This window comes from Notamacropus eugenii, chromosome 3, assembly GCF_028372415.1.
Source record: "Notamacropus eugenii isolate mMacEug1 chromosome 3, mMacEug1.pri_v2, whole genome shotgun sequence".
NCBI lineage: Eukaryota > Metazoa > Chordata > Mammalia > Diprotodontia > Macropodidae > Notamacropus > Notamacropus eugenii.
In genome coordinates, this window is record NC_092874.1 from 304,585,621 (window position 1) to 304,609,876 (window position 24,256).

General features: G+C 45.9%; 1 protein-coding gene across 15 annotated transcripts in view; it reads left to right on the forward strand.

Moving 5' to 3' along the window:
- TTLL8 (tubulin tyrosine ligase like 8) overlaps positions 1-24,256 on the forward strand; it is a 69,708-nt gene that overhangs the window by 34,720 nt on the left and 10,732 nt on the right. For all 15 annotated transcript variants that reach the window (XR_011964305.1, XR_011964304.1, XR_011964306.1 and 12 more), the window contains 8 exons: positions 5,099-5,172; positions 6,886-7,014; positions 9,160-9,274; positions 11,170-11,292; positions 15,201-15,390; positions 18,216-18,364; positions 20,669-20,912; positions 23,578-24,013. Coding sequence is in view for 12 of the 15 variants with exons in the window: in XM_072596486.1 (XP_072452587.1) it covers positions 5,099-5,172; positions 6,886-7,014; positions 9,160-9,274; positions 11,170-11,292; positions 15,201-15,390; positions 18,216-18,364; positions 20,669-20,912; positions 23,578-24,013 (1,460 nt within the window). In the remaining 3 variants the exon portion in view is untranslated. The remainder of the gene's footprint in view (positions 1-5,098; positions 5,173-6,885; positions 7,015-9,159; positions 9,275-11,169; positions 11,293-15,200; positions 15,391-18,215; positions 18,365-20,668; positions 20,913-23,577; positions 24,014-24,256) is intronic.

The window sequence follows — 24,256 nt, forward strand, 5'->3', positions numbered from 1 at the left end:
TCTAAGGAGTTTATTTTTGTAAGTATTCATTCATTTCATTTAAATTATTAAATTTGTTGGCACATAATTGGGCAAAATAACTCCTGATAATTGCTTTAATTTCATTTTCATTAGTGATATATTTGTTCTTTTCATTTTTGATACTAGTATTGATTTTCTTTTCTTTTTAAAAAAAATCACATTAACTAGTGGTTTATCTTATTTTGCTGTTTTCCTCCCATAAAACTAGCTCCTAATTTTATTTGTTAATTTGTTGCTTTTATTACATTCAATTTTATTCATCTCACCTTTAATTTTCAGGATTTCTAATTTGGTGTTTAATTGGGGATTCTTAATTTATTCTTTCTCCAGGTTTTAAAAATTGCATACTGAATTCACGGATGTACTCTTTATTTTATTGATATAAACATATAGATGTATAAATTTTCCTCTAATTAAGCTTTTGTTGTATCCCATAGATTTTGCTATGCTGTCTCATTATCATTCTCTTTAAAAAATTATCGTTCCCATGATTTGTTCTTTAAAGCACTCATGATTACGTTATTTAGTCTTCCATTAATTTTTAATCTGTGTTTTCATGGTCTTTTATTAAGTATAATTTTGTTACATTATGGTCTGAAAAAAATTAATATTTATGCTTTTCTGCATTTGACTATAAGGTTTTTATGCCCCAATATATGGTGTTTTTGTAAAGGTGCCATATGCTATTGAGAAAAAGGTATATTCCTTTCTATTCTCATTCATTTCTCTCTAGATGTCTATCATATCTAACTGTATTTATCAAGTTATGAGAGGGGACAGTTGAGGTCCCCCACTAGTATAGTTTTGCTGTTTATTTCTTCCTATAACTCAACTTCTACTTTAAGAATCTGGATGCTATAATATTTGGTACATATATGTTTAGTATTGATATTGCTTCATTATCTGTGGTACCTTTTGTGTTATTATTCTTGTTGATATGGTACCTTTTAGCAAGATGTAGTTTCCTTCCTTATCTCTTTTAATTGGGTCTATTTTTGCTTTTACTTTGTCTGAGATCAGGATTGCTATCCCTGCTTTTTTTTTTTTAAATTCAGTTGAAGCTTTTTACCAGCTCCTTACCTTTACTGTGTGTCTCTCTCCTTCAAGTGTGTTTCTTTTAAGCAATATATTGTAGGATTCTGTTTTTTGATTCGTTCTGCTATCCTCTTCCATTTTATGAGAGTTCATTCCATTCACAATCACAGTTGTAATCACCACCTATGTATTTCTCTCCATCCTGTTCTTTCTTCTGTTTGTCCTCTCTCTCCTTTCACCCTTTCCCTCCTCACTAGTGTTTTGTTTCTGTCTACCACCTCCCTTGATCTGTTCTTCCTTCTGTCAGTACCCTCCCCCTTTACTTGATCTCCTCCCCTCCTACTTCCCTGTCTGGTAACATAGATTTCCATATTCAGCTGGTTATGTATATGATTCCCTCTCTGAGCCAATATTGATGAGAGTAAGGTTCAAGTGATGTTTGTCATCCACCTTCCCCTCAACTGTCATAGGTTTTTCATGCCTCTTCATGTGAAACAATTTACCTCCTTCTACCTCTCCCTTCCTTCTGCACCCATTGTACTCCTCTTTCTCATCTCTTAATTTTTTTATGTCATTCCCTCAAATTCACTCGTACCCTCTGTCTATATATATATTCCTCCCACCTGTACTATCAGTGGTAAAATTTTCAAGAGTTGCAAGTATCACTTTCCTATGTAGGGATGTAAATAGTTTAGCTCTATTGAATCCCTTGTTTTCTTTTCCCTTTTACCTACTTATGCTTCTCTTGGGTCTTGATATTGGAGGTCAAATTTTTGCTTTATTTCTGGTCTTCTCCTTATGAAATCTTGTAATCCTTCTATTTCATTGAATAACCATTTCCCCCCCTTTATGTATTATGCTTAATTTTTTCAGGTAAGTGATTGGTTGTAGTCCTAGCTCTTTTGCCTTCCAGAATATCAAGTTCTGTGACCTGCAATTCTTTAATGTTGCAGCTGCCAAGTCCTGTGTAATCTTGATGTGACTCCTCAACATTTCAATTGTTTCTTTCTGGTCACTTGGAGCACTTTTTCCTTGTCATGATAGTTTTTTAATTTGGCTATAATATTCCTTAGAGTTTTTATTTTGGGATCTCTCTCCTGAGGTGATCAGTAGATTCTTTTAATGCCTGTTTTGCCCCTTCGTTCCAGGATGTCAGGGCAGTTTTCCTTGATAATTTCTTGAAAGATGCTGTCCAGATCCTCCTTTTGATTATGGCTTTCAGGTAGTCCAGTGATTCTGACACTGTCCTGGATCTGTTTTCCAGGTCAGTTGTTTTTCCAGTGAGGTATTTATCATTTTCTTCCATTTTTTCATTCTTTTGAATTGTTTGATTGATTCTTGTCTTGTAGAGTCATTAGCTTTCACTTGCCCAATTCCAACTTTTAAAGTGTTTTCTTCAATTAGCTTTTGTGCTTTGGACATTTAGCCAATTGTACTCTTTCAGGAGCTGTTTTCTTCAGTGGATTTTGGTATCTCCTTTTCCATTTGGCCAGTTCTACTTTTTAAGCCGTTTTCCCAGCTGTTGACTCTTTTTTTTTCATAATTCTCTTGCATTACTCTCATTTCTTTTCCCATTTTTTCTTCTACCTCTCTGACATGATTTTAAGCTCCTTTTTGAGCTTTTCTATGAGTTCTTTCTGGGCCTGAGACCGCTTCCCATTTTGGGGCAGAGTTTTGCCCATAAGTGTTTTCACATTGTTGGCCTCTTCTGAGTTTATGTCTTGATCTTATCTGTCACTGTAATGACTTTCTATGGTCAGATTTTTTTTTTGTTGTTGTTTTTTGCTTATCTTTTTTTGTGGTGGGGAGGCTTTTTTCCTTTCTTTCAAATTTGAGCTCTGCATCTATGGTGCAGATGCTCTGTATCAGGTTTCTTGTACTAGTGGCTGATGTTGCCCTGAGGCCCCTGGGGGACGCTCATGTCTGGTGCTGTGATGAGGGAGTGGGAGGTGACTGGTGCTGCTGCAGTCTGTAGGGGTCTGGTAGCTTACCTGGGGCTGATCTGGGGTCCTAGTGGTGGTGTCTGGCATGTGCTGAGGCCAGGTGGGGTTTTCCTCCTTTCTCCAGGGCTACACTGAAGCATGTGGAGTTCTGTCCTCTAGAGGACACTCGTCTGTCCTGGGATATGCTGAAGCATGTAGTGCTTCTCTAGCCAGAGTCTGCCGGTTCCCCTGGCTATGCTCAGGCACACGGGGGTTCTGGTGTTGGCATGTGCCTGCTCCACCACACTGGGGCTTATAGTTATTTTAAATGGAATTTATCTCTTCCTGCTCGATTTTGTTGGTAATATGTAGAAATACTGATAATTTCTGTGGGTTTATTTTGTATCTGCAACTTTGCTGAAGCTATTCATTGTCTTGATTATTTTTTTAGTTGAGTCTCTACAAGTAACCCGTATCATCTGCAGAAAGTAATGGTTTTCTTTCCTTGCTACCCTCCCTTTCTTTCTCTTCCTAAAAGCTTTTTGTGGTTTGGCTCAATCTTCCAGCCTCCTTATTGACTTTGAACTTGGATCAATGCTGGAATCTCCTGGGGGGAAAGTCTGTCATGAGCTTCTCTACCCTTATATCCACCTGGTGCTCTCATAACTCAGGCTTGGAACCTCCCAGTGTAATTTGAGTTGGGGATAAGGTCTGCTCCCTGCCCTCTTGGGCTGAACTCTGCAAGTTCCTAACCCAAATCTGAGTCTGTTGGCTCATCCCTTGTTGAGACTGAATGTACTGAGAGGCTCTGGGGATCTGTGGTAACAGAAATTCAGTCTCCCCTTTGGTCTGGGACTCCTGCCCTGGTTATTCCAATTCTCCCATCCTGGTCTGGTCACTAGAACCAAGGTGAAAGATGATAAGGACCAAACTAAGAGAGTGACTTTGTGAGTCAGACAGTCAGTAAATATTTATTAAGGATCTCCTTTGTGCCCGTCACAACACCAAGTATTGGGGGTACAAAGAAAGGCAAAGCTCAAAATGCAAAACACAATGGACAGACAAGTCAGAGACAGGATAGACTGGATATAAGCAATGGAGGGAAAGTACTAGAATTAAGGAGGATTTGTAAAGGTTTTCTGTAGAAGGTGGGATTTTAGCTGGGACTTGAAAAGAGCCTTGGGAAGCCAGGAGGCAGAGATGAGGAGGGACAGAATTCAAGGCTTGATAGATGGTGTGTCAGAAATGCCTGGAGTCTCTTCTTCCAGGACCAGCAGGAGGTCAGTGTCCCGAGATCGAAGAGTACAGGTATGGGAGAGAGGCATGAGAAGACTGGAAAGGGAGGAGGAAGCAGGTGGCGAAGGGCTTGTTAAAAGGATGGAAGGCTGCCGAAAGGGTGAGGAGGTTGAGGACTGAAAAATGATTCAGCAATTAAGAGTTCAGTGGTAACTTTGTGAGAGCAGTTTTGGTGGAATAATGAAGTTGAATGCAAGAAGTTAAGAAGAATAAATGAAAATAAAGCAGTTAAGAAGAGAGTGAGAGGAGAGGAAGTGGAGGCATCTAGTGCAGACAGCCTTCTCAAGGAATTTAACCATAAAAGGCAAGAAAGAGATGAGGTGATGGCAAGATGAAGGTGATGTAGATGTATTACAGGCAGTAAGAACACAACCAGTAGACATGAGCAACTGAATGAGATGATGGTGGGGATGACAGAGGGGACAATCTTCTAGAGGAGGTGGGATGGAAGCAAATTATTTGTACCGGTAGAGGGCTTGACCTGGCTAAGGAGAAAGGCCACTGCATCGTGTGAGATGTGGTGAGGGAGGAAAGGGGCAGAAGGCACCTACCTGAGTGAGGGGAGATGAGGAAGAGGGGAGAAGAGGGAGTTGATGGTGAACTCCAAACTTCCTCTTTGCCTTGAAGACTGTCCAAGTCAGTAGGTACCTCAGAGGCACCAATACAGCCCCCTCTCCCTCTTGCTCAGAAGCCTGAGACACCGAGGGCTACATGAGCTCCAGAGCAACGTTACCTCCTCACCACTGTGTGTAGCCTGGGAGTACAGCTAGTTTGGGGAGGAACGTTATTCATACTGATGATTGCTTTAATGTTATTTTTCATAGAAAACAAATATACTGAAGTTGAAGAAGATAATGAGATGATCTTTCAGAAGTCGAATAACATCCATGATGTGATGGTAGGATTACATAGATATATGGCCTGTGTGTATCCTTATGTGTGTAGATGTGTGTGTGTGTGTGTGTGTGTGAGATCCTCCACTCTTTATCTCTTGATTACATTTCTGGAGGTTTCCAAGCTTTTTGGTGTGCACCTCACTTGAGCCTCCCTCCAAGTAGCCCTACGATGGAGGTTCCGCTGCCTTTGTAAATGTGGAGGGAGCTTCTGACCTGAAGTTCCACCAAACTTGGAGGCCTTTAGAGGACCAGACCCCAGGCTTCCTAATCCCGCTGGCCTTTGCTTCATATGTTTTAATATGTCAAATTTTCACATGTTTTCTGCCATTCCTTAGATGTGGTGAGCACCAAATTTTTGAGCACTGCCATGTTCATACTCTCTCAGCTATTTGCTTACATGGAGCAAATTGCAAATCCCAGTCACCCCCATTGGTGCTTCATAGTTCATATATACATAATCTTCTCTGAAATTTTCAACTGACAAGGATCCTCCTTGGGTGTTGTGCAAGTAACTTGAGAAAGAAGACATCAGTGTGAGGTGGCCTTGTGCTGGACATAGTGCCATAGCTGTCCTCCTCCTGCCAGGGTCATTGGACAAAGCCTCTGCCCTGGACATAGGTAGATGACCAGGCTCACACCAGCAAGGCCCCTCTTTCCAAGAGGCAGCTTGGAGTGAAGGAGCAGAGACCACTGGACTCAGGGGTCTTCAACTCTTTTAATCTTGTTGTAGATGGGCTCCTAGCAGAGGTAGAGTGAGTATGTCCCCATGACTGGCACACTGGAGGGGGTACCTCCCTCTCTCCTCCCTGAGATGGAGAGAAGCCATATTATTCTCAGTGATTCAGGGAGGAGACAAGATATGTCTTGTCTAGAATATGTTTAAGATATGTCTAAAATCAGAGAGGATGGGTGTAAATTCTTCCTCTTCCTTATTTGGGGGCAAATGAGATAACCTCTCAGTTTCCTCATCAGTAAAATGAGGGCCCTATCACTCCTAAAGTCCCTCCTAGCTCTGAAGCCTGCTTCTGGCTTCTCCACATGTTCTCCAGGTCCTCCTTGGAAAGGAAATGGGAGATTTCTCTTCTGAGGTCCCCAGGCCCCAGGACATGTTAGAGCAACCACTGGGGACTAATATTAAAGAACAGTCAACTTAATCCATTGATTAAGTTTATTAATTAATCCTCAGTTTAAACTTTTGAGCTAATTTTTACATTTTTGTAACCCAAAGAAAAGAATTTAAAGGAGCATTTACTTTATTATTTCTGAAGTAGCCACAGACTACTACTATTGCATACACAGGTAGTATGTTAGATAGTATGATAAAAACAGTGAAAAAAAATAGATTTGTTCTCCGTGTACACAAAGCAGAAATAATGGCCTTGGAAGGTCTTTGCCAGCCCTGGACAGGACAACCTGTGCCTCCATTTCAGGGTAACTTAGAAAGCGATTCAGGCTTCTCGCCTCTCCAGCCACATATTTGTCATCCTCGCAGACTAAATCCAGAAAAGTCTCCCCAGTTGTCTGTCCTGCCCCCCCCCCCAGCCTTGTAGAGGATTCTTCATTTGTTCCAAGTAAAAGGAATCCCAGGGAAGGCTCAGGCTGGTGTGTCCTGAACCTCCATGCACAACCTCACTCTAACTCCTGCTTTGTTTGACTGTTCAGAGTATGACCTTTGAAGACGGATTTGCTGTTGATAAAGAATTTTTTTGTGCCAGTCTAGGTTGGTAAAAACAGAAATTCCTTACTTTCTTTGGACTATAAAGAGAGATGTGGTTGATTATCACAATTTAAGTGGTGATCAGATGTTGAATCATTATGGAAAGACAGCTTCCTTCACTACCAAGGTAAGTACTTCATAGCAATCTATCTGATCAAGAAGCTTTAGGAATGAATCTGAGGCTTCCCACCCTGCTCTCTTACCCCTCTGCTGCAGAACCAGTCTGCTGACCCATTCCATGCCCTGGACATCCAAGTCAAGCACCATTGTTAGCATCCTGGTGCTTGTTTTTGTATTGATGAGCAAAGGTCACAGGCCTTCAGATCTGATGTCCATTTAAAGGCTGTCACAGGCCCCTGGACTCAATGGAGCAAACTCTGCTTCTGAATAAAAAGTACTTATTCTTAAATAATCTGTGATCAAAACAGGTTCTGATCTAAATTGGCCCATGCACACAGAAGTGAGAATAATTGTGATTCTCAGCCTATGTTGTCCTATGTCAGTGAGTGTCGTCTGTGCTCAAACCTTTGCCGGAGCCTCAGGACCCTCTGGCCTGCCTGCTGGGCCTGACACCAGCTGGACAGCTCCCTCTGTGGGTCTGTCCATCCTGGCCGTTCAGCTTCTCTCATCCTGGGACTTTTCCTGTTGTTGTTATTACATATCTAGCTTATTTCACCAGTTTACAGCTATAGAAACTAAGGCTAGGGGAGAAGCTGTTCTGACCGTACACATTTTTCACTTGGTCCCCAAACTTCTGGTGATGAACTTATCCCTGCTGATCTAGGTGAACTACTGAGTGACAGTCCATCATCAGAGACAGTATTCCCATCTGCAAAATGCGTGCATTTCCTTCCTTCTTTCCTTCCTTCCTTCCTTCCTTCCTTCCTTCCTTCCTTCCTTCCTTCCTTCCTTCCTTCCTTCCTTCCTTCCTTCCTTCCTTCCTTCCTCTCCTCACTTCATGGGACTGCTGTGAGGAAAAATGGGACAATATAAGTAAATTAAAGGCTGCAGGTACTCAGAGTATCTGCTAGGGCTTTGGAGAACTCACGGAGCATGGGAGGAGGGAAGACCCATTTTCTTTGCATCATGTACCCTTTGGGGCCTCCCTCTAGGAAGAGCTTGATCTAGATGGCTGGTGCCCTAGGAAAGGAGTTACCTGCAGCAGACAGAGTGGTGAGCCACAGCACAAACTCTGACCTCTTAGCCTAGCCTCTGTAGAGAGTGTTCTGTCTTCTGTTGCTCTTCTGATTACCCCACCCAACCCCATCCCATATTGGAGCACATACCCTCTAGGGGCAGAGTGGAGAGTTGAATGGTTCTATCTCCCATTCCCTGGTACCATATCTTGTGACTGGAGCTTCTTGGTCAGCTTGGGCCCAAGATGGAAGAACTAGCAGTGAAGGTGGAGGTCACATGGAGGCCCACTTAGGGCTCACTGTCAGGAAAACCTGAGTGAAGCTGCCCTGGCTGCCCTGGGAGGGAGAGCCTTGGGGAGCAGGTGATGCATGACAGTCTGGACCTGGAGTCAGGGACTCCAAGGGATGTTCTTGCCTTGGGTACCCTAAATGCCTTAGTTTTCTCCCCAGTAGAAAGGGAGGAATGGCCCCATCTCACAGAGGGGTGCTCTGTCTGACTTCTATCCCTTCAGCCTTTCCCTATCTTCTCCACTTTGCTGAGTCCCTCATTCCCACCTTCCTGGGCTCTTGCACTAACCTCTCCAGTTCCTGCAGACAGAGGTACCCATGACACTCCTCTGTGGCTCCTTCCTATCCTGCATTTGAAGTCCTCCAAAGTCTGGCCCCAACTTTGTCCAACTTGTCTTGGACCAGTCCAACTAGGCTGGATGACACTGTCCTTGCACACACCTTTACCTGCTTTTTGTGTTTGCTCAAGCTGTGACCTGCACCTTCAGTGCCATTTCAAACCCTCTGGCTGCTGTTTAAATCCCAGTTCAAACGTCACCACCCCTTCAGAAAGCCACCCTCGATGCCTCCAGTAGACAATGACCTTTCCTTTTTAAGACTGGACAACACTGTGGTCCTTTTCTTGGGTCCTCATTCGACAGCCTCCTGACTGGTATCATTTTGTGGACATACATACACTGGCAGTATTTCCGGGCATGCCAGAGCCCTCGGGCGGACCACAAGCTCTGGGGGTGGGGGTGGGGGTGGGGGGGCGGCCTCTTCTTGGACCTGAGGTCCCCAGGTGCCTGCACATAGCAGGCCTTCATCAAGCAGGTGCTGATGGTCATTTCATCTGTTTGTTTTTGAAGATTGGATTGTGCATGAACATGCGAAATCTGCCCTGGTATGTCCCAGCTAATCCTCATTCCTTCTTCCCTCGTTGTTATGGTCTCTGCTCTGATGGGGAGAAACAGGAGTTTCTGGGTGAGTAATGTGACCACTAATAGTGGGATTGACTTGGACCTTGTGGGAGCTGTCTGTCTGTAGGGGCACAAGCGGCCCAGGGCTCATTTGGGGGAGGGGCAGATGCTTCTGGCACACTCACTGCCCCATTTTTCATTTATATTTTTGCCATGAAAATGAAAAGGCACAAGGAGAAAATAATTACCAAAAAGAAGAAGAGTTGCTAGCTTTCGCCAGGATAATCTTTGATTTTTAAATGCTCTGACAGCAGATGCAACATTGAACATGTGTGAATGATGGGTGACTTGGGTCCAGAGACATGGGCTTCTCTTCTAGCTCTAGGCCTGGGTTGGGAACCTGGAGGACCACCTTCTGGTCAGGGAAGTTGGGGGCCACTGCAGGATCTTTCTGAAAGAGCCCTCCCTTATGGTTTCAGCATAGAAAGCCTTCTCACACCATTCTGACGTCCACTAGGAGGTAGCTCCCATGTTTGTGCAATGCCTGTCTGTCGTCCCTGCTCTGCCCTATTACTGGCACCTAGCAGACCTCCTTCCCTGGCCAAAAGGAGTACTGTGATGCCCAAAAGGAATGCAGTCCTTCAAGACCACATGCAATGGGTGCTTGTATTCGTGATGTACTGAATCCCCACTTTTTAGATAAGTTAACTGATCCCTGTGGAGGTTAAATGACTTTTCCATGGCTCTACAGCAGTCAGAAGCCAAGCTCCAGGTGCATCCATTGGGGGAGTTTGAAGGAAGGTTCATTTCTTCAGAGAAAAATAGAGATCAGTGACATAAGTATTTTAAAACTATCTTATTTAAGTGACAAATGTGTGTTTTCCTTTGAATATGGGTTAAGTTGTGGTTAGCAACCACTGGTGCAATTAATTGAAAAACCTGGGAAATGGCTTATTAATGTGCAAATGTGATTGGATTTTCCTTGTATTCTCTGTATGGGAAACTCCCAATTCAAAGATATTGTATCACCTGTTCACTCATGTCCAGGATCATCACAGACCTGATGCCTTGGAAAGCCCTGAGCCCTTCCAGGGACCTTCTCTTCCATAGCCCAGCTTGGGTCCTTTATATGGCAGAGGCTTGGCCTCTTATTTCTTGTAGCTCATCCTCATTCACATCCAAATTCAAGCACAATGCTCTAGGTTGATATACTGAGCAGTGGGGTTCCCCCTTCTCTCTTACTACTCTGGAGCCAGCTGACTATCTGATATAACCTAGGTCAAAGGAAAACATTGATTGGGAAGTGTCTGTTCTTCTCGGGTCACGTCCTTCAGAGCCTGACCTGTCACCTGTGGAAAGCTGGTTCCTTTAGGAGCTTGTTCTTAACCATGATCTCCAGGAACTGCCCAGGCTGGCCTCTCCCCACCTCTAATCCCTTACTCTTGGTTCAGGCTATGAACACGAGCCTGCACCTCCCAGCTCTGCCTTTGCCCTGGTTTCTTTCTCAAGTTCCACCTTCTGCAGGATCTTTTTCCTCGTCTGTCCTTCTAAGCCTACCTGACGCCCCACTTCCTATCGCTTTCCCTCCCAGATGTTGTTCCATCTTGTCTCTCTCTTTCTCTCTCTCTCCCCCTTTCCCTCCCCTCCTCCTCCTCCTCCTCCTCCTCCTCCTTCTCTCTCTCTCTCTCTTTCTCTCTCTCTCTCCCCCTCCTCTCCCTCTCCCCTCATACCTCATATTTACTGTGTTGGGTAGGGAAGATTTGGTTTCTTTTGGACTTTGTATCACGAGGGCCTTTGCACACAGCATGTACTCAATAAACATGAGTTAGGTTACATTGAAATCCTTGTGTTGAATTGAAATCTATGGAAAGTGTGTACTTTACCACTCACTCCCCTCAGGACGAATCCCTTCACCTTCCATCCAATAGGAAGACACATCCCCGACTTTCTCTTTTTCAGATGACTTCAGGCGGACAGCTGCATCTAGTATCCTGAAGTGGGTTGTCAGTCACCACAATTATAGCAAGATCAAATCCAAGGCCAAAAAAGAAGAGAACGATGAAGAGATGAACCGAAATAAAGGTATTTTTGGCAATAAGAGCAAAAAGGATTTATTGTACCATAGGAAAAATTGAGCTTAGCTGCACTCTAACTACCAGGAAGTGGGACTGGAGTTACTATACACAGAGGTGAGGTCCACAAGGAGAAGAGGATTCCTGCACAGGGACAATAGGTAGTGGAGGGAAGAGAGAAATGCTCATCTCTCACTTTGCTTGTTTTCTGTGCTGAGGAGACTGATCTTTGTCCTGGAAAGAGCAGAGCAGAATTAGCCAGTGGGAAGATTATTTCCAAAACAAGTAAGAAGATGGTTAAAAAAATGAGTTAGTTGCCCTTGATTATTTCAAGTCACTGAACTCAGATTAACTACACCCCAGGTTACTGAAAGAAAGGGCAGATAAGATTGTTAAGCCACTGTTGAGGATCTTTGAAAGGTCCCAGATGCTCACAATGGTCTAGTAACGTTAGATTAAAGCAAATGTTACTCCAGTTTTCACAATTAGTAGGAGAATGGAGTTTGCAAACTGTAGACTAATGAGCCTCACTGATTTTTGGCAAAATTCCTGAACATATTATTAAAGGGATGGTTGATGAACACTTAGAAAAGGAAGCAGCAGTAAATCATCAGCACAGATTTGTTCATAACAAGACTCATTGTGTTTCCTTTTGGGAGTGGGATTAATAAATTGGTAGAGCAAGTGTGTGCTTAGATAGAGTTTATATAGACTTTGGTAAAGCATTTCCAAGAGTGGCTCCTGATCTTAGCTTGGAGACACGTGGGCAGTGAATTTGCACATCTCCTCCAACATTTTCCCACAGAACCCAGTGATCTGTGGCTTTTGTTGCTTGGGCAGGCAGCAGTTGGTGTGTTCAGGCTGCAGGTCTCATTGAGTTCTGGGAACCTTCATGCCAGAATTCTCGATTCTTTAATTCCATGGCAGTTTGCTCCTTGGACAAGCTGTGCTCTTGCCACTTGAATATGGCAGCTGTTCTTTGTGTCTTATACACATTCACTTCAAAGTTGTATCCTAGTTGTACACTCCAGAGCACACTCATTTGCATTTTCTTTTGAAGACCTTAGTCCTAAGTCTTGCACTTAGGAGAGATATCTGTGGCCATCTCGGGATGCCCTTAGACTCTGTTCACTCATGTCCAGGATCATCACAGACCTGATGCCTTGGAAAGCCCTGAGCCCTTCCAGGGACCTTCTCTTCCATAGCCCAGCTTGGGTCCTTTATATGGCAGAGGCTTGGCCTCTTATTTCTTGTAGCTCATCCTCATTCACATCCAAATTCAAGCACAACGCTCTAGGTTGATACACTGAGCAGTGGGGTTCCCCCTTCTCTTTGTTACTACTCTGGAGCCAGCTGGCTAGACATCCCATTCTAGGGATCATATTCATCTGCGGGCACAGTAAGAATTCAAGAAATGAAAATGTAATGAAACTTTAAAGATATAAGACAAAATGCCAGTGTGTTTGGGTTTTTTTTTTTTGAGACTTTTGAGCACATGTGGCCCACCCTGTATCCACGTCTAGGCCAGTTAGGACTGATCAGATAGCAAGTCAGTGTGGCTGTATGCAGTCTCAGAACTTTCCAGAAGCAGCCCACTGCAAAGTCAAGAGCTTCAGCCTTAGTTGTCAGCAAGGAAGTAGTGAGATTCCTGGAAAATGCAGCAGGCTTCAGACATCTATCCCTTTCCTGGTATCAGACCCTTTCTAAGTGTCCTCAGTTGGCATCAGTATGTGACACCGGGGCTTTATTTGAGTCTGCAGTAAGTCATCTCTGGAGTTTCAGAAGTTACTGATAAGCCAAAACCATAAAGACCTTCTCACATATATCATCCCAACAGATTCCAAATACTACTGAAGGATTCAGTCAGTCAGGATGCATTTAAGACAGTCCCTGACCTCAAGGAGCTTCCAGTGTAAGAGAGGAAACAACACACAAGTAGTACAGGATATATACAGAATAGGTGGGATGTAATCTCAAAGAGAAAGGCATTAGCCAACTGGGAGGTGGGGCAGTGGGGGAGGAGTGGGGGAACCTGTGTTCAGAAATACATAAATAAGATCAAAGGAAGTAGATGGTGGGAATCAGTCAGTCAGTAATGAGACAAATTCTGGAGTAGAGTGTAGTAGAGGACTGGACTGGTTAACCAGGGCATCAAGATATGGAGAGTAGGCAGATGAGTCTGGGTGATGGTCTAGGAGCATCAGAGAGGTGGATGGATTATCAGTCACATGAGAATGACCAGGGTTGGAGTAAAAGATGGAAGGATGACAAGATTGTGATTGGACAAAGGAATTTCAGAGTTCATGAACGTGTAAGTGGAGTGTTTGTGGGTGACGGCAAGAGTGAAGATCTGCCCACCTCTGTGTGTAGCTAGAAGGGTGGTAGAGAAGCTCATGGGAAAGAGGGAAATGAGGAAATGAAAAGTTTGGGTATTTGGAGGAGCATCAATATGTAATTGAAGTCCCTTAGTACAAGGACAGGGGATGAGATGGAAAGAAAGACCATGAAGAAGTCACTGAATTCTCTGAGGAAGGATGGAGAATATCCTGGGTTGATTGAGAAACTTTTGAAGGAAGGGCAATGTTCTTCATACATGCCCAATGAGTGCCAACAAATCCTAGAGAAGTCCTTGACTCTCGGTGTCTCTGAGGGTCACCTGGCGATGACCACATCCCTCCTCTTGGGCTCTATCTTGACTTCCTGTTGGGACACTTTCTGACTCCTCCACATGACAGAGATTTGGCTAACATTGTAAGTGGCATCAGGAGCTTTAGCCAGTCAAGCCCTTTCTTGTTTGTGTTCTTCCAACATCATCCCAAAGATGGTGGGTGAATTAGGTGATTCATGTCACCAGTGATATTCTCTCTAAGCTGTTGAAAAGTTGACCTCCATATTCCTTGAGGGATACACTCCCACTGGTAGAACCCCACTGGGCAGGTGAGAGTTGTCTTTTCTTTGATGATTTTATCTTGGGAATCATGGTACCCACCATATGGGCCAAACATCGGAGATCAGAGGCTAGCTATCAGTCAGTCTTGGTTTGATTTCAGTCTCTTCTTCAAAGTCCAATAGTCTACACACATTCAGATCTTTCAAAATTTTTCCCATCTCATAACTCTCGACTGTATGATGATGTCACTAGATAACAGTTCTTTCTGGTGGTTTGTGACATTTCCTGGAACTGCTCCCAAAAGGGTTGAGTCACTGAGTATAGGTTCTTTCCCTGGTTTTCCCTTGATTTCTGTGGCTTTTTCAAGTTTCTTCCTCTATCCTCTTATCATCCCCTGCAAAATTTGAAAGAAACTATGCCTGTCCAACCTGTTCACAAAGGCTGACTTATTTTTAGATTCTATTGAACATATGGCCTTTCTAAAGTACTATGGTATCAACAATGTGATGCCTGTGGGAATTTCATGGACCTTTGTGGGAGGTGGTTTTAGGACTCCTAGGCTTTTTATAACTACTAAATACTGAAGTGAATTTCTTGGCATTAGGAAAGAAAAAAGCATTCTGTCCTTTCCCCCCAGACAGCACTACTAGTGATACTTAAAACTTTTATGTGCATTGAAATGATAGACATGCGCATTTAGGGGTGCGAGCTCTGTCTCTGCCTATCTCTCTGTCTCTGTCTCTCTTTCTCTGTCTCTGTCTGTCTCTGTCTCTCTCTCTCCTCTTTCCTCTCTCCCTTCTCTCTCCCTATCCCTCTCTCAAAAATGAAATGGGCTGCCTTGGGAGGTATGGGTTGCTGGTCAGTAGCAGTCTTCAGGTAGAGACTGGATGCCCACATGTTGATGATGCTTTAGAAAGGATTCCTGCTCAGGTACAAGTTGGACTAGATGGCCCAAGGTCCTGTCCAGCTCTGAGAGGCTGTGATTCTCTAATACCCAAACATACCTATGGGATGTGTTTGCTTTCCAGATCAGGCTAATGTTGATGAAAAGAAACTCATAGACCTCCCAGGGCAACTCATAGAGGTGGCTTGCAAGGTGTGTGAGAACTACCTTGGGCAGTTGGAACACGATGACATTGACATCTCGGCAGAGTCCCTGAAAACCCTGTCGGAGGCCGAGTGGAAGGAACTGATTCAGCAGTACTACAACCTCATCCAGTAAGACGTTTGTCTTCTCCTTACTCTGTGTAACTCTGGCATCTGGGGACCAGGCAGAGCATTCCTAGAAGTGGAGATGAAGGAGTTTCCTCTCTGTTCATCACAGTGCCTGCCCCCACAGCTTGCCTGGAATAGAAACTGAGACATGTGAGGTTGGGTTCAATAAAGAGAGAACTGGAAAAGGAGAGCCAAGGAGTTTCCACTCTGATAGGGAGATGTCCGGTCCCCATGTCACGTCAGAGGCCTCCCTTCTGCAGGGAGGGCCCCAGGAAAGGCTCTGCCTGAGGTGCTCATGGCCTAGCATGTGCTCTCTGGTCAAGTCAAAGAGCAAAATAACATCACCAAGGCAATATAAGAAGGGACCCCAGAGGGCACAGAGAAGGTACAGTTTTCCATGTTACCACCGTGCTGGTTGGGGAGAGCACACAATTAGAGAACATGTGACCATAGAACACATGCACAGGACAAGCACATGACACACACATGCACGCACATACATGCACACACACCAGACACCTGGACAGAGCATGTGTATGGCCAGGGCAACTCACAACTCTGATACTACAGAGCCGTCTTTGTTCCCCGATAATGTCATCCCACTCATCTCTGCCTTTCTCTCCCTCTCTCTTCCCCTCCTTCCCTCTCTCCCTATCCATTCCTCTCTCTCTCCCTCTCTCTCTGTCTCTCTCTCTCTCCCTCCTTCTCTCTCTTCCTCTCTTCCCCCCTCTCTCTCCCTCTCTCTCTCCCTCTCTCTCTTTTTCTCTCTCTCCCTCCCTACCTCTCTCTCTTCCTCTCTTCCCCCCTCTCTCTCCCCCTTTCTCCCCCCTCTCTCTCTTTCCCTCTCTCTCTCCCTCTGTCTCTCTTTTTCTCTCTCCCTCTCTCTCTGTCTCTCTCCCCCCTCCCTCTCTCCCTCTCTTTCTCTCTCTCTCCCTCTCTCTCTCTCTCCCTCCTTCTCTCTTTTCCTCTCTTCCCCCCCTCTCTCCCTCTCTCTCCCTCCCTACCTTTCTCTCTTCCTCTCTCTCTCTTTCCCCCCTCTTTCCCTCTCTCTCTCTCCCTCTGTCTCTCTTTATCTCTCTCCCTCTCTCCCCCCTCTCTCCCTCTCTTTCTCTCTCTCCCTCTCTCTCTTCCTCTCTCCCCCCTCCCTCTCTCTCTGTCTCTCTCTCTCTTTCCCTCTCTCCCCCCACCTCTCCCTCTCTCCCTCCCTCTCTCTCTTCCTCTCTCTCCCCCTCCCTCTCTCTCTTCCTCTCTCTCCCCCTCCCTCTCTCTCTCTCTCTCCCTCTCTCTCCCCTTCACCTCCCTCTCCCTTCTGGATGTGATTGTGTCTCCTTCCTTGGCTTCATCATCCATGCTGGGTGACCTCATGTTTGTCAAACTGATCTCTATTCTCATCTACTTGCCTTTAGCTTTTCCTCCTCTTCAGGACCATTTGAGCCTGTCCAGGGCCATCTTTTGCTCTTTGTTACTGTCGGCTGGGGTGCAGCCTCTAGAATCCCATGTCACCCCTGATTCACTGTGGCTGCTTAGTTCTCCTTTAGGTATTCTCAAATGCCCGGTTTTGTCAGACCATACAAGAGACACCTGAATCCAACAGCAAAATCATTGAATTAAGATCTGGATAACAAGGAAGAGAATTACATGATTATAGAGCCCTTTATCTCAAAGGATAGGTGGAAGAAGGGAGAGAATATGGAACTAAAACAATTTAAATCAATTAACCAATAAAAAAGTACTTTCTGCATCTAAACATAAATAGCTGCAGTCTTCCTCATCTCCCTAGAACAGAAGATAGAAATCTCTAGGGAGAAGCTTAATGAAGGGACAGAGAGAGTGGCTTCTGGTCTTCAGTAGTCAGGGAGAGGAAACTGCCCCTGCCCCGAACGTCCATTCACTGACCAACATGCAGATATGTTGGCTTCTCAGGAGCCTACTGTAGGAGCATGGCTCATGGCTGAGTGTCAGGTCTGACAGGTCTCATGCTGGACTCCTCTCTGTGCATTTCCTCCTCCTTCTGCCCCCTTCTGTTGGTGCCGCATCTGGCTCCTTGCCACTCAGAGGCTCTGATGTCCTCTTCATGCCCCCCTCCATGTAGCTCCTTTGCTCTCTCCTCCCCCCTGTCTTTGATACCCTAGTTTTGACTCCGGCCACCCAGGGCCAAACCTCATGTCTTGGGGAAAGCGTCCCACCAATCAGAATCTTTCTGTGAGAAAGTCACAACCCTGAAACTATTCAGTCAGAGAATGTCTAGCAATGACCAATGCTCTCTCAGCCCCAAGCTTCATGGGAAATTAAGTGCTCAGAGATTTTGTTTTTGGTCACGTCCTTGTCACATTGCTTCAGCCTGAAGCCTGACAGGCTTCTCCCTCTTTTCATCTCTTGCATGGAGCCTTCCTGAGCCATCTCTGGTCTTCCTGAGTGACTGACACGTAGAATCTGCTGCCCTCCATAGTAGATTCTCTGCTCTTATGAAGTGCTTTGATCCCATGGAGAGATATCAAGCACAGGCACTTCTTAGGACCTACTGTTTGCCAGGCAGTATAAAGGGTGTCAGTACAAAATGGGGACAGAGCAGGAAGGCTGCCTGGAGGAAACAACATTTCACTTGGGCTGCAAAAGGCAGATGGAAATTCTGAGCCAAGACTGGCTGAGGCTGGAAGCCCCCAGATGGACAGTTTGTCTCCCTAGGCTTTCCAGAGCCTGTTCACCCTCAGTTATGGGAAAATTCTGTCACCCCCTGCCCCGTTTCCTTAAGGGTTTCCCAGAGTGAAGACTTTGTGGGAAATGACCTACTTGAATTCTAACTGGATTTTCTTGGGTTTTGTTTTTAGTGGTGATGCTTGTATTCCCAGTTCAAAGAGTTACTTTTCCCAGTGTCAGAGTATTCTGAATAAAATTACGTTGGCAAACCCCCAGTCTGAAATCGATGGCATGAAGAACATTTGGATCTTAAAGCCAGGCGCCAAATCTCGAGGCAGAGGTAAGAGCCTGGCAAAGAGCTTTCCAAAAAACTGTAAGTCTGTGCTCTCACCATGGGGTTTAGGTAGGAGTCAGGAGGCCTGACTCCTGGTTCTCTTTCCACTTGTTCATTTTACAAGTGGAGAAACTGAGATATGGAGAGGGGAGGGGAGACTGCCCAGTGGGTCTCAGCAAGATGATGGAAAAGAGGAGAGTTGATTTGGCTCTTCTGACTCCTAGGTCCACAATTCCTTCTATCCCAGTACAGTTAGATGCCATTGAGTGGGTTTCACTAAGGGACCCAGGCCCATTCAGATACTTAGCAACGTGTCCACACACATGTAGCCATTGAAAAGAATTCCCTCAGAATTTGAGAATCAGTCAATCACTGGACCTTTATTAAGGATCTGCTACGTGTCAGGATGTGTGCTAAGCTCTGGCAAGAACCAACAGCATCTCTCAGTGGGGCACATAATCATCCTCTGGGATATGAGTCAGAATCTAACCCTTGGACTCTATCGCTTACACAGGAGTGATCCTCATTTAGTCCTCCCAACACCCCTGAGAGGTCAGTGCTGTTATTATCCCCATTGTACAGATGAGGAAACAGAGGCAGACAGAGGTTAAGTGACTTGCCCCAGGGCTACTCGGAGTCTGAGGTAGGATTTGAACTCTGGTTTTCCAGACTCCCAGGTCTGCCTCTATCCACTGCCCCACCTGGCTATCATAGAAAACCAACTCTGTAAATATGATACTGTCCCCATCAGAAGTGATTCCCTATCCACCCCCAGGCCTTCCCCAGGCGTGCTATGTGTATAACATCACAGTGGTGGCCTCGGGTCACGGAAGGTTGAGATTGGGTCTATAGATGGCAACAAACATATTTTAAAAACTTGCTCTGTGTGGGAGGTACAGGATGTAAATAAAACTTGCTTCTTGTCTTCTCAAGAAGCAAAACACCACGAACCCAGATACAACATGCAATAAGGGATATTATGTAATGATATTATGTAACAATATTACACAATAAGGGAAATGGAAGAATAAAGCCTGCCTGAGGTTGGGGACAGAGGGTTTTTCCAAGGCGGGAGGAATCAGAGCAGGTTTCCTAGAAGAAGTGGCCCCTTCTGGGCACCAACAGCAACCTGGCCAGGGTATAGAGGTGCGTGTTTATCCAGGGGATGGCCGGAGCCCAAAGGGCAAGGATGGACAACAGGTTGGAGTGGACTGGAAGGAGTTGGTCTTCAATGGCCGGGCCCTCGAGGGCCACTGGAGAGTGAATGGTGGTATGATGGAAGAGCAGATGGACAGAAAGATGTTGGGCATATTGAGTCTGTGGGGAATATGAGGCACCCAGGGGAAACTACAGATGTAGAGCAGAGAGCAGGAAGGTGTCAGCTCCATGACAGGAGGGATTATTTGTTCTTCATACTTAATATCTCTGGTGCCTGGCCTATAGTAGATACTTAATAAACACTTGATTAATGGTTTGATGGGTTGGTTGAAGGTATGGGAGTGAATGAGATTGCCAAGGGAGAGAGTGAAAGAGAAGAGGGCTCAGGATAGTGCCCTGAGAACCTCCCTAGCAACGATCAGGAACAGGGTGAGGAGCCATGGAAAGGTTTAGAGGGAGGAGGAGAACCCAGAGTGAATGGAAGCTGAGAGGTTCCAGCCAAAGGGACCAATTAACTGGATTCAGAGCTTCATTAGAACCAAAGAGGAAGAGGACAAAAAATCCCCAGGCCCAGTGGAGCTAGTGGTTAGGAAATCCCCAGCAGCCTTTGAGAGACCAGTCTCAGTAAACTAGTGGGGCTTGAGGAGAGTGTGGGAATGAGGACATGGACAGCATTTTGAGGAAGCTTGTCAAGGAATGGCAGGAAAAGAATGGAACCAAAGTGTGACGGGCAGGAAGGACTGAGCAGGCTAGACACAAAGAAGGAGAAAACAGTTGGCAACGAAGAGATTATTGATCCATTAGAAAGGGGGGAATAATGATGGAGGGGGACAGAAAAATAAGAGATATATTAAAGTTTCTTCTCCCACCACATTTCCTCTCATCCCCTCTCATCCACTGAAACAGGAGGAGAATCCTCCTTGCCTGGGTCTTTGTACTTGACAGGTCATTGTCATGGGTTGGGTGATGGTGAAGAATGCCCCTCTCTGCCTCATGGGGCATCCTGAATTTCCACCACTGGCAATGTTGCTTATGGTCAAGGGACCAATGGGACACCACCTTCCCCAGTTTTCCTAATCAGAGGAAAGTATGGCAGCCTTGGAGGCCATTGGTGTCTGACCTTAGTGACCTTAGTGAGATGTTTCCTTTCAGACATCATATGTATGGACAGAGTGGAAGAAATTATGAAGCTCGTGACATCGGATAACATTCCTTCCAAGGATAATAAGTGGGTGGTCCAGAAGTACATTGAGACACCCCTGCTAATTTATGATACCAAGTTTGATATTAGACAGTGGTTCCTCGTCACGGATTGGAATCCTCTTACCATTTGGTTCTACAAAGAAAGTTACTTGAGGTTCTCAACTCAGCGGTTCTCCTTAGACTGTTTGGACAGGTAAGTCTCCAAGATGGAAGGCCATGGTGTCTCTGAGGTGAAAGCCATCCACTGAAAGGACCTCCCATCAGACTCCCCACTTTGCTTACATGACTTGCTGATCGTGTCCTCACATTTCTAACAGCTGTTGATGGATTGTCTCAGCAGGTGAGCAGGAAGGCGCCAGCTGAGGGTTGTGGGAGGGCCAACAGCAAGTCTTAGTGGTGAGTCACTCACTGGCCAGGCCACAGGTTTGAGAACTAGTGGGTCACTGTCAGTGGGACTTCCTGGGGGTTATGTGGCAATGCTTTCAAAATAGAAGCATAGTGAGAAGCCCAGGGCTGCCTTTATCTTTGCTGTTCCCCTCTGTTCCAAGTCTAGGGTGGTCCCAGCATCTGCCTAGGGGAGAAGATGGACAAACAAGCTTGAACTGGTTGGGCAGTGAGGGTGCTGTGGTAGAGCCTTCTCTGGCCTTCTGGGTCCACGAGTCCATCAATAGATGACCTGGTCTCATGTGTGCCTCCTGCCCCCTGAAACCTACGGGGGTTTGTGGACTGGCAGACAGAGACGGAAGGCAGAATGAGAGGAAGGCTAGCCCCATCAGGGACCACCCTGGGTTCTGACTTATCCTTCCCTGCCTTCCACTCAAAAGTATGTGTGCGTGTGTGTGCATGTGTCTATGGGTGCATGTGTGTGGGAGGATCTTGAGGTTTAGAATAGGAAGGGACCTTTTAGAGGACAGACTCAGAGAGGATCTGGTGTCTTACATCACACAGTGAATAAGGGTGAGGACCAGGATAGGAAGCCATGTCTCCTGCCTCCATGGCCAGCAGTCTTCACCTTCCTCCCCACTTTACATGAGTTTCGTATGTATGGGCATACATACATGTATGTAAGTATGTAGACAGAACCCCTCTGATGATGCCCTGCTCTTCTCATGCATGGACAAACCTGACTTCCCCACCCAGCCTTGTGCCCAGCAACACTGTCGCAAGGGGCTGTTCCAGGGTGAAGGGCCCAGTCTGTGATGGGGTCCAAGTTGGTGGTTGAACTTACTTTTGGGGCTTCTTGACCCAGAACTGATAGACTAATAGATCTGTCTCCAGTTCTTCTCCTTTGGTCTATGCTCCACCGAGTCCCTCACTTTACACACACAGAAAGTGAGGCTTAAGGTCACATTTGCAGTCGGCATCAGAGGTCAGATTTGAACCTGGGTCTTGTGACTCCCAGACCATCTCTTCACTGTACCATTCTGCTTCCGAGCTGTCTTTCATCTCTGTCTGGGCTTTCCCTCCTCGGACTGTCTGTTCTCCCTTGGTCCTGGAATTCCAACTTTCCCCACTTCCAATTTCCAGATAATCTTCCTCTGGATTCACTAAGCTTTCCCTAATCTCCCCAGAGGAAAGTTTTCTCACCTTGGGTTTTCCCTTTCTTCTTTTCCTGGAGCTCATTTTACTCCCTCTCCCCCTCCCACACCCACTTTACCTGGAATTCAGCTTATCTTTGCCCACGTCCTAGCTTCATGGCCCCATCCCAGGAGACTCATTTTCTTGGGGGCAGAAACCATGATTTTAAGAAGTGCCTTCCTAGATCCTGGTGGGCAGTCTATGAATACCTAAACACTCACATATTCAGGAGGTGCCTCCACAGATTCTATGTGGCCTTTCTGCTGCCTGGGGTACTTTTACTCACAATTAGGAGTCTGTACACTTTGTTTCAATTAGATCAGAAGCTGGTCTGAACCCTCATAATTTGCATTTGTCATGAATGTCAGATCCCTACATAAAATCCATTTCTGGTAGTGGAAGATGGCGGACAGTGTTTAGAAAGGTCTTGTCTTATTGACAGAAACTAGCTGTCAGATCTTTGTCTTTGAACTGAATGGATTTACTCTGTATTCACTTCTCTGGAGTCATCTCACGAATTTAAGTACTAAAAAAAGTGTGTGTGTGTGTGTGTGTGTGTGTGTGTGTGTGTGTGTGTGTGTGTGTTGGGGCAGGGCAGGTAAGGGTGGATTAGATATCTGGGGAAAATTTTCAGGTGAGCAACATAGAGTGCCCAGTCATTTTTCTGAAGTTAATCTCCCTGAAGAGAACTGTGAGCTTTGCAGACAGTGCCCTGCTATCTGCACACGGAGGGGGCCAGACGTTCAGTCAAAATTGATTGAGACTCAGTCCCCTCAGGATCAGCCTTTAAGGTTGCTAACATGAGGCAGGTGAGTGCTTCCTGCTTGGTGAGGACCCCTAGCCCCACTGCTCACTATTTCCTCAGGGGAACTTTAATGTAGGGGCAAGGGGCAGGGGGAACTGAGATTCGGGAGCTAATTTTAGTGGTCTCAAGGAAGCCAAATACTTGGACTTTTCTGGACTGGAGAGGTATACTGTGGTTTTGCTCTCTCAGTCAATGATCTGAAGGCTAGCTTCCTGACTGTCCTGACTGCCTTGCTGCCACGGGCCTGACAGAGGAGACTACAGGGGAAGGCCTTGGCGGGTGGCACTTGATTCCCCTTTGGAGGGTGGCTGCCTGTGGCCCAGGGGAGGGTGGCCCAAGGTCAGAACTGAAGTGGAGGGGAAACCAAACCAGGCCCTGCATCCTCTGTGCCCCTGGGGCAGAGCATAGGGATGTGCCTGAGTCGCTGGAAGGAAGCCCCCATGAGGCTGACAACCGCCTCGTGTGTTCCTTCCAGCGCCATTCATCTTTGCAATAACTCCATCCAGAAGCACTTTAAGAATGCCAAGGACCGCAGCCCTCTGCTCCCCTGCTACAACATGTGGACCAGCACCAAGTTCCAGGAGTATTTGCAGAAGCGGGGCCGTGGTCATGTCTGGCACAACATCATCTACCCGTCCATGAAGAAGGCCATCACGCACACCATGAAGGTGGCCCAGGACCATGTGGAGGCCCGCAAAAACAGCTTCGAGCTCTACGGTGCTGACTTCATCCTTGGCAAGGATTTCAAGCCATGGCTCATTGAGATTAACTCCAGCCCCACCATGTTCCCATCCACACCTGTCACAGCACAGCTTTGTGCCCAAGTACAAGAGGACACCATCAAAGTCGTTGTTGACAGAAAAACTGATCGGAACTGTGATATTGGCAACTTTGAACTCCTGTGGAGACAGGTAAGCTTGTGGGATGCTTGGGTCCCAGGGTGGGTTCCACACTGGCCAGATGTCAGCCCAAAGGTGTCTGGGGGAGGGAGTCAAGACCCTGGGGTGGGGGTGGGGTCGCTTATTGGTGGTGTCTCAGAAGGGGACTAGATAGCCACTGAGATCCCTGATGATTCTTGCTGAGATTGAGGTTATTCAGAATAGCTTTGGGAGAAGGAACAGGGTCTAACATCTTTAGACTGGTATTTGCTACAC